This window comes from Oncorhynchus kisutch, linkage group LG17 (genome assembly GCF_002021735.2).
Source record: "Oncorhynchus kisutch isolate 150728-3 linkage group LG17, Okis_V2, whole genome shotgun sequence".
Lineage (NCBI taxonomy): Eukaryota > Metazoa > Chordata > Actinopteri > Salmoniformes > Salmonidae > Oncorhynchus > Oncorhynchus kisutch.
In genome coordinates, this window is record NC_034190.2 from 19,666,108 (window position 1) to 19,685,816 (window position 19,709).

Consider the following 19,709-nt stretch of genomic DNA (forward strand, 5'->3'; position numbering starts at 1 on the left):
ACAGTTTCTAAGTGGTGGAGGAAGGGAGGGAGGGAAGAAAGCCCTGTGAAATTTCAATAACATGCTGAGCTGTTACAAATGAAACACTGCTTTTAAATGGGTCCATAAAAAAGGTTAGTGTCATTACTTTCAGCTTACTTCCCATTTTAGTGTATTGACCGTCTGAAACCCTCTAGCTAAAACTATGAGCATGAAAGAAAGTTTACTGTCTGTATTTGTGTTCAGATAATGATGACTGCTTTCAGACTAACATTTTATTAGCCTTTACTTTTTCCCCAGAGGGACAACACAGTACCAGTGTTTAAAAGCATAACGCCCAAATAAGTTCATGTTATTCCACCAAAAGTACATTTCCTCCAGCATATGTAGGCTCAAAGACATTTATGACAGGGCATACAGCATATGTAGGCTCAAAGACATTTATGACAGGGCATACAGCATATGTAGGCTCAAAGACATTTATGACAGGGCATACAGCATATGTAGGCTCAAAGACCTTTATGACAGGGCATACAGCATATGTAGGCTCAAAGACCTTTATGGCAGGGCATACAGCATATGTAGGCTCAAAGACATTTATGACAGGGCATACAGCATATGTAGGCTCAAAGACATTTATGACAGGGCATACAGCATATGTAGGCTCAAAGACCTTTATGACAGGGCATACAGCATATGTAGGCTCAAAGACCTTTATGGCAGGGCATACAGCATATGTAGGCTCAAAGACATTTATGACAGGGCATACAGCATATGTAGGCTCAAAGACCTTTATGACAGGGCATACAGCATATGTAGGCTCAAAGACCTTTATGGCAGGGCATACAGCATATGTAGGCTCAAAGACCTTTATGGCAGGGCATACAGCATATGTAGGCTCAAAGACCTTTATGGCAGGGCATACAGCATATGTAGGCTCAAATACCTTTATGGCAGGGCATACAGCATATGTAGGCTCAAATACCTTTATGGCAGGGCATACAGCATATGTAGGCTCAAATACCTTTATGACAGGGCATACAGCATATGTAGGTGTAAAGACCTTTATGGCAGGGCATACAGCATATGTAGGTGTAAAGACCTTTATGGCAGGGCATACAGCATATGTAGGCTCAAATACCCTTATGACAGGGCATACAGCATATGTAGGTGTAAAGACCTTTATGGCAGGGCATACAGCATATGTAGGCTCAAAGACCTTTATGGCAGGGCATACAGCATATGTAGGTGTAAAGACCTTTATGGCAGGGCATACAGCATATGTAGGCTCAAAGACCTTTATGGCAGGGCATACAGCATATGTAGGTGTAAAGACCTTTATGGCAGGGCATACAGCATATGTAGGCTCAAAGACCTTTATGGCAGGGCATACAGCATATGTAGGTGTAAAGACCTTTATGGCAGGGCATACAGCATATGTAGGCTCAAAGACCTTTATGGCAGGGCATACAGGCTGAAGTAGTAAATAATGTGACAGACCGACTATAACACAACTGACTGGAATCTACCAGAGACAATAAAAACAGAGACAATATGGGTCAGCTGTCATAGTTCAATCCCTAAACTTCCCCAGCGAAACAACAAACTGTCATTTTCAACATGAGTAATTAGGAAAAAGCCAACCCCCTACCCCAATACTCACTTACGATCACACACAAACACATACAAAACAAGGAAACAGAGAGTGACTGTGGAGATTCAGCACACACCATGTCATGTGACATACACACCATGTTATGTGACAGTAGTGATTCACAATTAGACCCAAGCAAATCACGAGAAAACAAAAAAGAATAATTTACCAAAAAACAGCGCAAACGGAAATGTTATTTGTCCCTAAACAGAGAGCACACAGTGGCAGAAAACCTGCCCACTGTGACTGACCCAAAACCCAAAATTAATGAAAGCTTTTGACTATGTACAGACTCTGTGAATATAGCCTTGCTATTGAGAGAGGTCACCGTAGGCAGACCTGGCTCTCAAATGAAGACAGGCTATGTGCACAAAATTAGGTGGAAACTAATGAAACTGAGCTGCACCTCCTAACCTCCTGCCAAATGTTTGACCATATTAGAGACATATTTTCCTCAGATTACGCAGACCCACAAAGAATTTGAAAACTAATCCAATTTTGATCAACTTCCACATGTATTAGGTGAAATACCACAGTGTGCCATTTACAGCAGCAATGTTTGTGACCTGTTGCCACTTAAAAAGGGCAACCAGTGAAGAACAAACATTTTAAATAAACCCATATTTATGTTTATTTATTTTCCCTTTTGTACTTTAACTTCGCACATCGTTATAACACTGTAGATAGCAATAATATGACATTTGAAATGTCTCTGTTCCTTTGAAACTTTTGTGATTGTAATGTTCACTGTTCCTTTTTTATTTCACTTTGTTTATTATCTATTTCACTTGCTTTGGCGATGTAAACATATGTTTCCCATGTCAATAAAGCCCTTTGAATTGATTCAGCACACACACCATGTCATGTGACAGTGGTAATTCAGCACACACCATGTCATGTGACAGTGGTAATTCAGCACACACCATGTCATGTGACAGTGGTAATTCAGCACACACACCATGTCATGTGACAGTGGTAATTCAGAACACACATCATGTCATATCAATAGCGCACCAACAGAAGGTCAAAACAATCAGTGTTAGGGGGTATGTGTAATAATTACGTGCTGCTTATGAATGTGGTATGTATGGGATATGAATGTATTGAGAAGTCCTTATATACCTTCATGTATAGTATTGCTGCAGAGGGTTCACCCATGCACAGCTTCAAATGACACAGCATACTGATTTCTCTTCGAAGTGGTTAGTTACATCATGTCATGTGGATATTCTGATCTAACGCAGAGACCACTATGTCATTTGGTATGACAAGCCAAGCTTTTACCAATATTGAGTGAATTCCTGTGGCCTAGACTGTGAGTGACAAGTTATACAATAGGGCAGGATGGATGGTAACTAACAGGAGTCAGCTGAGATTCAATTTAATAACATTATTCAATTGATTCATTTCAGATGCCTTTGACCACCTTCCTGTCCAAGGCCCTTCTACCCTGATTGCTCAGTTTGGCCGGGCGGCCAGCTCTGAATTTTTTTTGTGGAATTTCACATCTGAAGGAAGAGTAAGCGGAATGTAGTTATTTAGGTGTGGGAATGCCACAGGGTGTGTGTTAGGCCAGCAGCAACCAAAATATGTGCAGTTGAACATGGATCTCAAGCAAACATCACATGTGTGAGAGAGAGAGAGAAAGCGAAAACAGAACCAGGTTAAGGAGGTCAGAGGTCAAACTAACTAAACAACACAACCAACATAGAGGATTACAGGATCCAGGCTGCATCACATCCGGCCGTGATCGAGAGTCCCATAGGGCGGAGCACAATTGGCCCAGTGTCGTCCGGGTTTGGCCGTCATTGTAAATAAGAATTTGTTCTTAACTGACTTGCCTAGTTAAAAAAAAAGGTTAAATAAAAATTTAAAAAATACTGTTTATAGAGACACACACAGATTTGGATAACACTGGCCGTGTCTTAATACCCATACTAGCATCCTAAATAGAAGGCCATTTGTGTATGTCAAAAACGTACGTTTTACAGTATGTGACATTTTGAAAATTCTGTATGATTTAAATGCCCAGATGTCATACTACTTATGTCGGGCTTCTCGTGCAGTATGGATGAATTGTAAACTTTCGGGAATTTCACACCCACAATACATACAAACAGGATAAAAGGAGGGCTTTGAGATTTGAATATTCTCTGAAACAAACATAACATTTATTGAAGATGGCACAGAAGACGAGCAAAGAGTCTCCTGCAATGTTCAAATGTTAGTCGATTTTTGTTGTCCTTAAAATGATCATGACTATTTAATCCTTAATCTTTGAAAACAGATTGATATTTGCAGCCTGCCAGGCCTTTACTTTAGCTAAATAGCTAATGTTAGCTACATGCTTTAGTAGGAATTGAAGTTAGCTGGATACCCGATAAGCACACAGTTGTCGAGCAACCTTTCTGGTTTATATACAGTTGAAGTCGGAAGTTTACATACAGTTAAGTTCGGAGTCATTAAAGCTCATTTTTCAACCACTCCACAAATGTCCATGTCCATTCTGGTTTGCGCTTAGTGGAACTATCATTTGTTTTTCAACAGGACAATGACCCAATACTCCTCCAGGCTGTGTAAGGGCTATTTGACCAAGAAGAGTGATGGAGTGTTGCATCAGATGACCTGACCACCACAATCACCCAACCTCAACCCAGTTGAGATGGTTTGGGATGAGTTGGACCGCAGAGTGAAGGAAAAGCGGCCAACAAGTGCTCAGCATATGTGGGAACTCCTTCAAGACTGTTTCAAAAGCATTCCAGGTGAAGCTGGTTGAGAGAATGCCAAGAGTGTGCAAAGCTGTCATCAAGGCAAAGGGTGGCTGATTAGAAGAATCTAAAATATGCAAAATATTTTTGTTTAACTCATTTTTGGTTACTACATGATTCCATATGTGTTATTTCATAATCTAGAAAATAGTACAAATAAAGAAAAACCCTTGAATAAGTAGGTTTGTCCAAACTTTTGACTGGTACTGTATATCTACAGAAATAAGACAGGTTCTGCTTCTGTTGCCTGTTTGAGTGTTTGTATTAAAAGCTACTGATTCCATGAGCTTCAAGCCTCATGCAACCACAACATGTCGGATAAAACAGTTTCACCAATATTTTTTATATTTGCTATGCTGTAATAAAGGCTTTACACTTTTTTTGTTAAAACAGTCTCTCTGGTATTAGTGATTGTAACATCTGCTTCGAACTCACACCCTCAAACACCTAGATCCCCTGAACACAGTTCACTCTCCAGATCCCAATCACCTGAATTCTAATCACCTGTTCACAAACATGTATGTCATTACCACACACTATTTAGTTCAGTTCTTTGCACCCCATCACTGTGAAGTATTGTTTGTTTTGTGACACACGTCTTTCAGAGGTCTGTTTTTCCCGTGATTTACTCGTCCCATGAGATTTTTTTTGCCTGCCTCAATAACGACTACGTTACTAGCCTTTTCCCTGTCTGTACTGTTGCCCTTTTGGACCCCCTGTGTATGACCTTCTGTCTGCCCCTGGACCCAGCTACCTGCCTTCTCCTGTGTATGAGCTTCTGCCTGTCCCTGGACCCAGCTACATGCCTCCTCCTGTGTATGACCTTCTGCCTGCCCCTGGAACCAGCTACATGCCTCCTCCTGTGTATGACCTTCTGCCTGTCCCTGGACCCAGCTACATGCCTCTTCCTGTGTATGACCTTCTGCCTGTCCCTGGACCCAGCTACATGCCTCTTCCTGTGGTCCTTTGCAATAAACACCTGCTGCGCCCTGCGCTTGAAACCAGCTCTCTGTCTTCCCTTGTGTTCATTACACTGAAAATGTATTTAGTGTTGTTTTCACTATCCCAAATTATCAGAAACATCACACTGTAATCTAACAGCACCTGTTTGTCAAACATAATATGCACGCAGCGCTTGCACCTTACCTTCCTTCTTTTTCTTGGTATCTAGTAGTTTCCACAACTAAGTCAACATTTTCCACACATCTGCCTTCCCCTTTCCCGCCTGAGCAACCAGGAAACATTCATCCGTTTCGAGTTTCTTTTTCATGTTCTCATCCATTTTGCTGTCACATGTTATGGTGTTCAGAGTTTGTTATAATCAATTTATTGATGCGAATGTGATAGGCTATAGGTCAGGCCCCATTGGTCACTTGCATTCGATGCATACATGTGTCACATAAAGAGAGCAAGAGTTGAGGGAATAGGTCATGTTTTTCCTAAACAAATGAAGGATTTCAGTAACCAAACTTTCCAGTCAGAAATGGCTGTAATTATGTCACAGCTTCAGCAACACAGACAGCACGGTAACACTGTTGATGTTCTTTGGTGGTCGCGGCAGCAGTGAGGAGTGCGAGACAATGGGTGCTAGTCACACAGGCACTTGCTGTCATTTATTTGAACACAGGGCAGCAAGTCTGAGCCCGGCCTGGCACAATCAAATCAATTTCGTTCAGACTTCCTCTAGATTAGTGTGTGCATCTTAATTATTTCATCAAACAGTGTGCTTAAAGCATCAGACAAGTTCAGTGCATATAGTTGATTTTATTAAAACAGATAGGGTGTGTTTTATATATGGAAAACTACAACTTTTAAAATAAATTGTTCGAAAGAACAGACGGGATCTCTGTAGACAAAGATTTTGTTTTGGGTCGGGGACAGCCTTACCACATGTTTATTAGGTTACTCATTGCCTTCTTTGTGTTGTTTCACTCTTCACACTGGTCCTTCTCACATACTAAACTCACCCAATGTGCTAATGTTGACTTTTAAGCTTCTGGAACCCTTCACTCACTGCTTTCTCAAAAACACCTCACTCATAAGTCTTCTTCATGCAGGGAAGTACACTTTCTCTCTCTGTCATTTTAAATACATTATCTCCCCACAGTAAGTCACATGCAGGGTGATTATCATAGCTGTTTCGTATGTGTGGCATTGGCACATTAATAATTTAATACCAGCAGCAAGTCATTGCTCCTGACTGGAGCCAGATGTGCTGCTGCTCTTCCTGTACAACTGACTGGGTAGAAGCCTGAGGCGCGGTAACAGCAGGTGATTGGGTTCACATGGATGATCCCTAATCTGAGCAGCAGGAAGTTGAACAGCCAGCTCACTGAGACCAGAGCCTCCTCAGATTGATCATATCCCCTAGTCTCATCACCTACTGTACCTACCTGTTCTCTTGTTTATTTGCACTCCCTTTTATTTCTCTCCTTTCTCTCTATCATTCTCTCTTTTCTTTCTTTCATTCTCTCTTTTCTTTCATTCATTCTCTCTTCTTTCTCCACAGCATGGTTACTAATTTGAATAGTGAACACTGGTAGTTTCCAGCATTTCAGAGCATGGTACATGGTATGTGCGTTTGCATGTGAACTTGTGTGTGTGGCCTGGAGTGGAAGTTTAGAGCGGCTGGTATACTGAGCGGTTCACTACAGGGTGGTGATGACTAGTGGTATTAAAGTGAACAGCTGGTGATTCAGTTCAATCCAGTAAAGCTCCATTTACATCACATAATGGAGCTTGGAGCTTTGGATCGACGAGTCATTTTCATCACCATCTTAGTAGTAGAAATAGGGAAATACGGACTGCATAATAGTATCTCAGGATTCTTTCTTAAAAAACAAACCCTTTATTCTCTTTTTTTGGTCAGAAAGGGCACATTTAGTTGGCCTAAGTGTTGATCTTTTTTGCAAGTTCATGTTTTATTTTTGTCTTTCTCTCCCTGCAGTGTTACTAAACTGTTGTTCTCTTATTCTGTTCAAACTGTTCTTAAGAAGGGTTCAGTCGTGGATGTGAAAATAGTGGAGGGCAGATTCACCATTACTTCAGTAGCTGCTGTATCTCCATATCACCTACAGCAATAAGAGAGAACAATTACCAAGATACATATTCAGTTGAACTGACAGTATGACCAGGCTACTAAGACCACATGTACTTTCAGTGTTTCCCCCTATATCCATTGAGCAGCGGCCAGCTGATAAATCGTTGCCGCCACAATTTAATATAATAAAAACGTTTTCAGTGTAAACTTAAATGACTGAAACCAGATATAAAGTATGAAGAAAAGATAGTGGTGGTAGTGGCTACAGTGATCTGAACTAGCTGTTGCGATAGGGGGTTTTGTATGAACTGAAGTCCAGAGGGAGACAGTATGACACAGTTATTGTTTCATCGCAGTTTGATATTAATAATGAATACTCTTGTCACAGTGGCTGTTGTCTCACTGACCCAGTGACATTTTCAGTGTTCACAGTGTTTGATTTGATTTCAAACTAAAAAGGCTATGTTTAAAATGGCACCCTTTTCTCAATATAGTGCACTACTTTTGACCAGGGCTCTAGGGAATAGGTCTCTCTTACTTTATGTCCGTGGCTGTGAAAGCTGACGTCCACACAAGTCATTGAATAGAGATTAGTCCCGACAATCTGATTATAGGTCATAGGCATCGTCCTTATTGGACAGAGGGAAATTTGGGATTGGGAGTGGTATGACTTCTATACATTCAGATCTGTGGGCATCTGATTTGAATTTTTACATTTGAGCAGTTTACATTTCACTTCCTTGCCTGAAGTAGGCTGTTAAATGAATTCAATTACATGTATTTTTTAAAGAAGGGTTTCATGTTTGATAATGGTTAGATATCCTAACGCTATCTCAATGGCCGTGTCATAATATCCATACTCGGGTACTACATACTTAGCCTGCATAGTATGTACTCATTGTTGCATAGTATTTATGACGTAATGTGTAGTAAAAAGTATGTAATATTCCACGGCCATAGCGGACATCTTTGCAACAGGTTCACATACAGTTGAAGTCGGAAGTTTACATACACCTTAGCCAAAAACATTTAAACTCAGTTTTTCACAATTCCTGACATTTAATCCTAGTCAAAATTCCCTGTCTTAGGTCAGTTAGGAATAAACGTAGAGAGAATGATTTATTTCAGCTTTTATTTCTTTCATCACATTCCCAGTGGGTCAGAAGTTTACAGACACTCAATTAGTGTTTGGTAGCATTGCCTTTTAAATTGTTTAACTTGGGTCAAACATTTCAGGTAGCCTTCCACAAGCTTCCCACAATAAGTTGGGTGAATTTTGGCCCATTCCTCCAGACAGAGCTGGTGTAACTGATTCAGGTTTGTAGGCCTCCTTGCTCGCACACGTTTTTTCAGTTTTTCCCACAAATGTTCTATAGGATTGAGGTCAGGGCATTGTGATCCCATACGTTGACTTTGTTGTCCTTAAGCCATTTTGACACAACTTTGGAAGTATGCTTTGGGTCCATTTGGAAGACACATTTGCGACCAAGCTGTAACTTCCTGACCGATGTCTTGAGATGTTGCTTCAATATACCCACATCATATTCCTGCCTCATGATGTCATCTATTTTGTGAAATGCACCAGTCCCTCCTGCAGCAAAGCACCCCCACAACATGATGCTGCCACCCCCGTGCTTCACGGTTGGGTTGGTGTTCTTCGGCTTGCAAGCGTCCCCCCTTTTCCTCCAAACATAACGATGGTCATTATGGCCAAACAGTTCTATTTTTGTTTCATCAGACGAGAGGACATTTCTCCAAAAAGTATGATCTTTGTCCCCATGTGCAGTTGCAAACCGTAGTCTGGCTTTTTTATGGCGGTTTTGGAGCAGTGGCTTCTTCCTTGCTGAGTGGCTTCTCAGCTTATGTCAATATAGGACTAGTTTTACTGTGGATATAGATACTTTTGTACCTGTTTCCTCCAGCATCTTCACAAGGTCCTTTGCTGTTGTTCTGGGATTGATTTGCTCCTTTCACACCAAACTGCGTTCATCTCTAGGAGACAGAACGCATCTCCTTCCTGAGCGGTAATGACGGCTGCGTGGTCCCATGGTGTTTATACTTGCGTACTATTGTTTGTACAGATGAACGTGGTACCTTTAGGCGTTTAAAATTGCTCCCAAGGATGAACCAGACTTGTGGAGGTCTACACATTTTTTTCTGAGGTCTTGACTGATTTCTTTTGATTTTCCCATGATGTCAAGCAAAGAGGCACTGCGTTTGAGGGTAGGCCTTGAAATACATCCACAGGTACACCTCCAATTGACCAATTATGTAAATTAGCCTATCGGAAGCTTCTAAAGTCATGACATCTTTTTCTGGAATTGTCCATGCTGTTTAAAGGCACAGTCAACTTAGTGTATGTAAACTTCTGACCCACTGGAATTGTGATACAGTGAATTATAAGTGAAATAATCTGTCTGTAAACAATTGTTGGAAAAATGACTTGTCATGCACAAAGTAGATGTCCTAACCGACTTGCCAAAACTATAGTTTGTTAACAAGACATTTGTGGAGTGGTTGAAAAATGAGTTTTAATGACTCCAAACTTAACTGAATGTAAACTTCCGACTTCAACTGTATATAAACCGGAAAGGTTGCTCGACAACTGTGTGCTTATCGGGTATCCAGCTAACTTCAATTCCTACTAAAGCATGTAGCTAACATTAGCTATTTAGCTAAAGTAAAGGCCTGGCAGGCTGCAAATATCAATCTTATTTGAGCTTTTCTTTCCATAATATGGACTTGATCTTCTGTATACCACCCCTACCTTGTCACCACACAACTGATTTGCTCAAACACATTAAATAATATATATTTTAACAAGGCACAGCTGTTAATTGAAATGCATTCCAGGTGACTACCTCATGAAGCTGGTTGAGAGAATGTCAAGAGTGTGCAAAGCTGTCATCAAGGCAATGGGTGGCTACTTTGAAGAAACTAAAATCTGTTTAACACTTTTTTGGTTACTACGTGATTCCATATGTGTTATTTCATAGTGTTGATGTCTTCACTATTATTTTACAATGTAGAAAATAGTTATAAAAAAAATGTAAAACCTGGAATGAGTAGGTGTGTTCAAACTTTTGACCTGTACTGTACAGCCAGGCACATTTAACTGTTAGGCTCCTCCTCTCCTCACTTTTAGACAATTAAGGCAATGACTGTTTTCTCGTCTCCTCACTCCCCTGCTAGCTCTGCTGCATAGTTCTCAACACCAATATGCTGGTTAACTTTGCTATTATGCACACAGCAACATGGTCTAGAAAAAGGTGCCAATTCAACAGCGCACTGAAGTTTCAGAAACGCATATCCAACGCGGGAGATAGTGCATGTTATTAAAAATACACATACACATATATATGTGTGTTTTTAAAAATATTATTATTAGTGCTCCACCATTGTTCTTACATAATATAACCATATACAATTTCAGTAGCACGTCTTAGAGTGATGGACTGTGACATCCCCACGGACTCCACAATGGATTAGGCCACTCAGACAGGCACCAATCAGACAGGTGTCTTGTGCTCCATGAAAAATATGTTTTGCGACCGACTGCTCGACTAAAGAAATCTCGTTCCACCAACAGCCTGTCAACCAAACAATCAACTAGTCGACTACATGGGATCAGCCCTAGAGTTTGGAGTTTATTAGTTAATAATGTGGCCCATTAAGTTTGCTAGCTTTGCCTCAGAATAAACAAACACACACACACACACAGTACATCTGTCATAGTACAGCTGTGTGACAGCCTTCCGGATGGAAACTACTGGAGAAACAGTCATACTTGTTATCTGAAGTACAGTATACTCAGCCTTCGTCTGAAATGGCACCCCATTTCCTATAGAATGCACAACTTTTTGGACCAATATCATATGGGTAGTGCAAGGGGAATAGGTTAACCCTCTTTGCCACCCAATCCCCCTCTATATAGCAACATGCAATGGCCATGAAGACAGATGATGTTATCTTTTTTATCCAACCTCTCCTCTGGCTCCCAGCTGTTCACAACCGGGGTTGAAATTAGAAAACAGAAAAACAAAACATCCATCTTATCAGCTTATGTCGGTTTATTAGAACGCTTAATACCGAAAGAGGTCATGCTTTCTACTGAACCATCAAAATGGGCAGGGACAGGGGTACAAGGGGTGGTCCCAGTGGTGTGTACATCTGGTTCAGGGGTAAGCGCCAGCGACAGTGGGTGTGTTCCACTGCTGGGCCTCAATGGACTCTAGGGATTAAGGGGGAAGACCCCCCATAGGGCTGCACTGACAACATATCTGCTCAGAGACAAGGGAGGAGAGAAGAGAAGGAAACCCCCTGTCCTCATCCCTCCATCTCTATCCTCATCTAGGGCGTAGGGAGAGGAGGGATGGAGGGGATGGAGGGAGAGCCCTAGGGTGGACCAGTAGCCTTTCACTCCCAACACCTGCCAGCCCATCCTGAGAGGGAGTCCAAACGCAACATACGCACACTCGTGCCAACACACACACACACACACACACACACACACACACACACACTTTACTAGTTAATAGAAAACTTCCATTGCTCAGGCTATCCATTTAGTCACACATCATTGCTGCTTGCTCATGTAGACTATACACATCAATAAGCTTTATAAAGACCCAGATATACTGTAAATCAGGAGCTTATATTCATGCAAAGACCAGGGGGCATATTCATAAACCCTCTCAGAGTAGGCATTCTGATCCAGAATCAGATCTCCCCCAGTCCATGTAATCTTACTTATTATGATGTAAAATGCTAAACTGATCCTAGATCAGCACTCCTACTCTGAGACAGTTTATGAACACTGATGACTTCTAAACATATTCATAAAGAGTAGTGATACTGACAGAAACACATACAGGAGGTCTCTCTGACCCAGTTCTATAAGAGGTTGAACACTGGCATCACTGTACTGCCATCCAGGCCTTTACAAGTCACTAACACACTCTGTTCTCTATGCCATGGCTGACGCCATCGCTTGATGCTAACAAGCTAGGGTGAACTATGGATGACCGTGATGATTTAATTCAGTCCTCCCTTCTCTACAGGCTGGGAGGAAAAGTGGTGGGAAGAGGGAGAGAATATATCCACCCTCCCTCACACGCCTCGTCCCGCTGGGCCTAGGAAGGAAAAGCAGAGTGTAAAAGAGAGGGAGTGAACCGTCTTTCATCCTGCCTTCCCCTCCCCACCTCCCTCTCCTCTCCTGAGGAATATCTGATATTATCTTTCTTATCCAACTCCCTAAACCCAATCCCAATGTCCCGTCTTTTCCTCTCCAACCCAAAATTCCAACCCCCCTCTCCCCTTCCCTCCCCCTTACTCTATTGTCTCATCTGCTCCCAAGTGGCGCAGTGGTCTAAGGCACTGCATCTCAGTGCAAGAGGCATCACTGCAGTCCCTGGTTCAAATCCAGGCTGTATCACATCCGGCCGTGATTGAGAGTCCAATAGGGCAGTGCACAGCGTGGTCTGGGTTTGGCCGGGGTGGGACGGCATCGTAAATAAGAACGTGTTCGTAAATGACTTGCTTAGTTAAATAAAGGTTCAATAAAACATTTTTTTAATATTCACAGCTGCTAGGAATATGAAAACATTCCCTTCCTCATTTAACTCCCACCTCTATCCCTTCCCTCCCAATGTACAACCTCCCCTCTCCCTAATTTAGATTAACATCCCTCCCCATTCCTTACCTCCCCTACTGTCTAAGCAGCCCCTCCAGAGGAATGTCAAAAAAATCCCTTTCTCAAACTCCCAACTCCACCCCCCCAGAAATACCTCTACCCCTCAGGGATGCCTCTGTCATGGAGGGACGTGTTAGGACACGATAGACAGGCCAGAGGAGAGATAACAAGACAGGGGTAACATCTCTGGATCAGATAACCCTGATAAATAAAGCCAGGTCAGGTCACTGTAGATCCTGGAGAAACCTTCACTGACTGATTGGGAGAAGCCTGGATGAAACCTGGTTTATGGGCTGTAGACTTAATACAACAACAGAGATGTGGTCTGAATCAAGAACAATAACTTTAATTCCTAAGATTAATATTACAATTGAGGCTTATTTCTAATTTAAGGAATTTGGATAGTAACAATTGAGCTTGGGTAGGTCCAGTTTGGCACCACCTTTCAGGAACTAGAGATTTGTAGGACATTCTGGGAATCAGTGTTCTCTCCCAGCTGGGCATCCTTACAACACTGCTCGGCACCATGTCTGCTACAATCCTTATGAAATGACTATCAGCTGTGAAAACTGAAAGACACTCCTTTTTTAAAGAATGCAAGGCCAACAATTTCCTAAAAAGTAAGAACCACACACATATGGAAGCACACACCAGAGCACATGCACACACACCAGAGCACATGCACACACACCAGAGCACATGCACACACACCAGAGCACATGCACACACCAGAGCACATGCACACACACCAGAGCACATGCACACACACCAGAGCACATGCACACACACCAGAGCACATGCACACACACCAGAGCACATGCACACACACCAGAGCACATGCACACACACCAGAGCACATGCACACACACCAGAGCACATGCACACACACAAACTGCTCCATGCAGAGAACTGAAAGTAGGATGTTCTTGAAGAGCTCATTACAAAAAGTTAAATGTCATTGTACTGAGTTTTTTAGGCCACCTCTTGTATAATTTCTCTGAGATTTAAAACAATGAGCGTTTTCAGTTTCCTGTTAATCTTTCACCTTGACCTTCATCTTTGTATTGATTCTCTGTGCTTAGTGGGCTCCTGATCACACACACCAACAGTCACACACAGTACTTAGTGGGCTACTGATCACACACACCAACACAGTCACACACAGTGCTTAGTGGGCTACTGATCACACACACCAACACAGTCACACACAGTGCTTAGTGGGCTACTGATCACACACACCAACACAGTCACACACAGTGCTTAGTGGGCTACTGATCACACACACCAACACAGTCACACACAGTGCTTGGTGTAGGCTACTGATTACACCATTAGAGACCATACAAAAGAGCTGAGGACTGACGTTCCTTGCAGCAATCTATGGCGTCACACTCCATTGTGTTCAGAAGCCCTGTTGTGTTGCATTGAGCAGAAGAACACAGTGAAAAACATGCAATGGTTTGTCTGAATTCACTCCAGACCACAATGCTATAATAATTTATTTAATGAGGACGACTTAGGGAGAACGAAAGAGAATGAAAGAAAAAAGAAAAAGAGAGAAGTGAGAGAGAGAAGCAGGAAAGAGAGAGTGAAAGAGAGAAAGCGCTGGAAAGGCAGTGAGAAGGGGACTGGGACTGTCTGGCAGCAGCCATGCTGGCTGGTTTAGGCCTTGGCATCCTGCTTCTACCCTCCCATCATCCTGAGTCTTACCATCAAACAGCTTAATAAAATGAATATGCCCTGGCAATGGAGCAAAGCACTTCAGTTTAACTACATCAGAGCAAGCCGTTCTCCACAGAGAAAACACTCTAACCTTAAAGCGACTATCTCAAAACAGTATGTGCAGCTGGAGTGGAGGGCATAGCAGTGGCCTATAGGATGGTTTTTATAATGCATTCTAGAGAACATGACATTTACATATACTCCTGGCTTTATAATGCATATACTCCTGGCTTTATAATGCATATACTCCTGGCTGCATCATACCAGGACAAGCAATATGAGGAAGGACAGACCTGAAGAAACCTGTGTTATCGCATGGTACTACCTTTGATTGTCCATTCTATTACCACATGGTTATGTTGTGAGAGAATGCAAAGAGTAAATTGATAAGATACTGAATCGTTCCACCAACCCCATAAAATGATGAATGGGCAGTGATCTCTAGCCTTACAACTGGTTTATAATGTATACTGTATCCTTCACTATCTATTCCTTACTATCTATTGCATTTTAGCCGCTCTGTCACTGCTCATCCATATATTTTATACTTATATATTTTCATCCCATTCCTTTACTAGATTGTGTGCATTAGGTTTTGTTTTGGAATTGTTAGATATTAGGTTGTTGTGGAACTGTTTGATATTACCTGTTAGATACTGCTGCTCTGTAGGATCTAGAAGCATTCGCAATAGCATCTGCTAACCATGTGTATGTGACCAATACAATTTGATCTAGTAAACAAAGCCCAGTTACTGAATTTGACAATGGCCTAATGCCCCCTGACCTCTCCAAAACCTGCAGGAGTTCTGAAATCCCTGCTTGCTGACCCACTTCACTCAGTCCATGAGAGTTGAGTTGTGTGTGTATGTGTGGGTCCTTCTCGCCTGTCTACAACACGTAGTGAATCACAATCCCACACACACCTCTGGAGCAACTCTCCACTCCTCCTATTCTCGAATCGCTAAGAGGACATTTAAACCCATTGTCCTAAAGCCCAAACACCGCGGCTCTGTGATGAGGACATTCATCACAGAGCGGAGCCTGGGTTTGTCGAAAGTGGTCGACAAACCCAGGAAGAAACATGTTTACTGGGACGTCAAGAGACTCAAATATGATCCGTTTAGCCTCACGATATCGCGGACAGTATCAAAATAGTGGAGTCTATCAATTAAACCCAATTCCAAGGCATTTGATGTATGAACAAAATGGTTTTATAGATGCATCAAATAATTTGTTTTACTAAGGCAAAACAAATCACCTACATAATGTAGTGTTTAGTTTACTATTTCTTTAAGTGTGTATCACTGTCGTTTACTAAGCCACTGCCCTACTAGAAGCCGTTCTCACTCAATCTCTCCTCCGTTATTATTGAATAAAGGCGCAAAGTGATCTAGCCTACTCATCGAGCTCGCACACTGCTCTAGCTAAAAAGATAAGGAACTCTCAGACAGATGTCTTAACTAGTCTAAATACACGAGAGAGTAAATCTACTCACCTCTGAAAACTTACTTGAACTGAATCCTATGTATTGTCTGTTAACTGCGCCGCTCCATCCGTGCATAAAGGAGAAGCTCCGCTTTCCAACGTGAACTTTTGGTCCACTGGATCACTAAAACAATGAATTCGACAGTGCTTTACGGAAAATGTCTTTCCTGACTACCTTATGAACTATATATATTTTCACTTGGGCATTATTCCTAATGTAACAAACACAGGCTACACAGCCCCACGCTCGTACCGAAAATCATGTGCATTGCAGTTTAGGTTTGTAGCGCTCGCCCTGGCTAACGTTGGACCAATGAAAAGGGAGAGTTGTAACAGTAGGCGGGGCCGTTTCGTGCCCTCACAACACGACAGGCGAGGAGTTGGCATCTCTGCAATGCCATCGGCATTCGGCACTAGTAGTTGGGCACTGCTGTTCGTGCATGCCAACCGGGGCGATAGACTGGGGTAAATCCCGTGTCTACCCACTGTATTTGCACAGCTGTCACGGTATGAACTGGCTCTTCCATTTGCACTGCCCCTAACGATAGGCTATGAAAACGGATCGAGATTAGCAAAGGGGTAGCAGCCTATTTGAAGGCTAGGCTACACGGGCCCCATTTAGGTATGGAGAGTGGTGGATTTTAATGACAAACGGTTATTTATTCTGTATGGATGAAACACAATATGAATATAATCGATGAAGCCATTACATTGCCACAGATATTAAGTTTACTTTGAACATCAAGCCTCCTCAAGGACCATGAATATTATTTTCAGAACAGAACTGAAGATCTGGCCGCACTCAAATGAACTTGCCTCAAGACTGGTTACAGAAATTGCATTAGGCAGACAGCAAACAACAAACACATTAAATGGAACCAGGGACAGGACAAACAAGTTCATCCCTATACCTTAACTGCAGTTAGGCCTAATGGACTGCAGACACACTACATCATGGCACAGGCGTGTCATGGCCTAGAAAATAGATTTCCACTTCAACTAACTGGCCCTTACTATGATGACAGGCCAGATATTATGGTTGTCGTAATCCAGCGCTGCCAACTTGATTGGTTCCAGTACCAAGGGCGAGGGATGGGCAGAAAACGGACTGATCGAATCAATCCATCTCATTTTAATGCAGAGGAAGGACCTTTGTAATGAAGGAGTCGTCGGTGGAAATCCTTCACTTGTATCCATGTCACTGCATTGTGTATTTTATGTCCTTTATGTACCATGATCATGATACCAATTAAAGTTACAACTTGATTTAGAGGGTAAGCAACCTTTATATGAGCATAAATGAATTGTGCCAACTGCTATTGTCCTGGCACAGCACAGCAGTATTCTAAATGTTTTTATTTCCCTGAGTGACGCAGCGGTATAAGGCACTGCATCTCAGTGCTAGAGGTGTCACTACAGACCCTGGTTTGATCCCGGGCTGTATTACAACCGGTCGTGATCGGCAGTCCCATAGGGCGGTGCAAAATTGGCCCAGAGTGGTTAGGGGACGGTTTGGCCGGGGTAGGCCATCATTGTAAATAAGAATTTGCTCTTAACTGGCTTGCCTAGTTAAATAAAGGTTAAAAAAAGCTATGTTCTGTGTGATAAGGTGGTAAGGTGGTAGAATGTAGGGATAGAAGGCTAACACACACATACACACACACAACCCTCTCTGTCTCTCTCCTCTCAGAACATCTGCTGTTTCGGTTCCTGAAACTAAACTAAAATCCAGCAAAATCATGAAAAACATACCTACTGTATAAGTATTATCACTGCTGGGAGGTGAATACTGTTCAGAGGATATGAAAAACATATCTATAGACGGGTTAGCTGAGAACGTCACGAAAACTGTGCACTCGCTTCAAAGGGACAGAAGGCCATGTATTGGTATGGTTCTGGATGGCTAGATTGCTAGCAACAATGACAAGAAACTGCCATGGGAAATCATAAGAGGCTCCTTTCAGCTCGTTTCATCTTGTTCTTGATACCATGTCTTGTTTTGAGGTGTTTTGACTGGTGCCACGTCTATGCTGATATGGCAAACAATTTTAGCTAGCTAGCTAACCAACAACTGTGACGATGTATTGGAGAGACAAGTGCTCATTGTGCAACTTGATTTATGTTTTCAATCAAAATGGAAGACTAAATATAGTTAACGTGTTGTCAATCTAAGCCAACACAGTCTGTTTTGCCCTGTAGTTGAGCACTGCTCACGTGTCGGTTTTGTTGCTGAACAACCAACCCATCTATTAGTATTGTCACTGCTAGGCGATGAATACTGTTCAGAGGTTGAGGTGATGTAAATCTGTCATCCCACTGTTCTGTCTATATGAACACTGTATTCTGTAAACCTCTGTGGTTTCTCACTCAGGCAGGCAGTGTGTTTCCACCTGAAGCTACAGAGCACAGACCCCCTCCATAGTAGCATTCTCTCCTCTCCTCTCTCCTCCTCTCCTCTCAGCTGGCTTACAGTTCATCCTGTAATTGCGGCTAGCTGTCATCAACAGCCCCCGACCAGCAGCTATATTTACTGGAGAGCCAACAAACAGACCCAGCAGCCTGGTAGAATCACTTAAAGGAGCCGCTCAGATTAGAAACCAGAGCCATGGGTAGAAGGATTAGAGTCAGGATTGGTCCCAGATCAGTCTGTAGTAGACCAACAGGGGTGTTGAGAGGTAGCATAATTTCTCTGGTATGCTATTAGGCTAGTGTCAGGTGATTGGGCTATGCAAGTCGGTCAAAAGAGACTGCTGTCTGGCAGTAGGGGAATGGGCTCTGGCAGCCCACCTCCCAATAGTTTTTACTAACCTCCTCCCGGTTTCCCCTCCCCTCCAGGCCGAGCTTTCCCTCTGGTCGTGATGAGGCAGAGGATCCTCCTTTTCTTGACGTAACGTGGCATTTAACTAACAGCCTCCTCTTCCTCGCTAGTTAGGCTAATTCACACAGCAGAAGGTAATGTTACGCGGGACCACCTCTCTAAGACATCTCAGCCGACACCCCTCACACACACACACCCCTCTCTCACTCCCTTGCAACCGCAGCACTTGTGAACACTTACATGGGGAGACCCACTCGGACATACCATGTGACGGGGAGGCAGGGTTAGAGAAGGGTGACACATGAGGGTGAGAGTGGAAGTGGGACAGGGAGGGAGGGATCAGTTAGACAGGGAGGGTTAGGGAGGGAGGGCTCAGTGGGATGTGGAGGGTTAAGGAGGGAGGGATCAGTGAGACAGGGAGTGTTAGAGAGGGAGGGATCATTGGGACAGGGAGGGTTAAGGAGGGAGGGATCAGTGAGACAGGGAGTGTTAGAGAGGGAGGGTTAAGGAGGGAGGGATCAGTGAGACAGGGAGTGTTAGAGAGGGAGGGA

At 42.8% G+C, this 19,709-nt stretch overlaps 1 protein-coding gene across 6 annotated transcripts in view; it reads right to left on the minus strand.

Annotated features, from left to right (window-relative positions):
* LOC109907280 (rho family-interacting cell polarization regulator 2) overlaps positions 1–19,709 on the minus strand; it is an 87,606-nt gene that overhangs the window by 56,083 nt on the left and 11,814 nt on the right. Inside the window, exon 1 of one of the 6 annotated variants that reach the window (XM_031793156.1) lies at positions 16,365–16,607. The exons of 2 other annotated variants lie outside the window; for them this stretch is intronic. In XM_031793156.1, the coding sequence (XP_031649016.1) occupies positions 16,365–16,416 (52 nt within the window). In that variant the 5' untranslated portion in view covers positions 16,417–16,607. Of the gene's footprint in view, positions 1–16,350; positions 16,626–19,709 lie in introns of those variants that run through there. 3 more of the 6 variants (XM_031793158.1, XM_031793157.1, XM_031793159.1) reach the window with 3 other exon arrangements.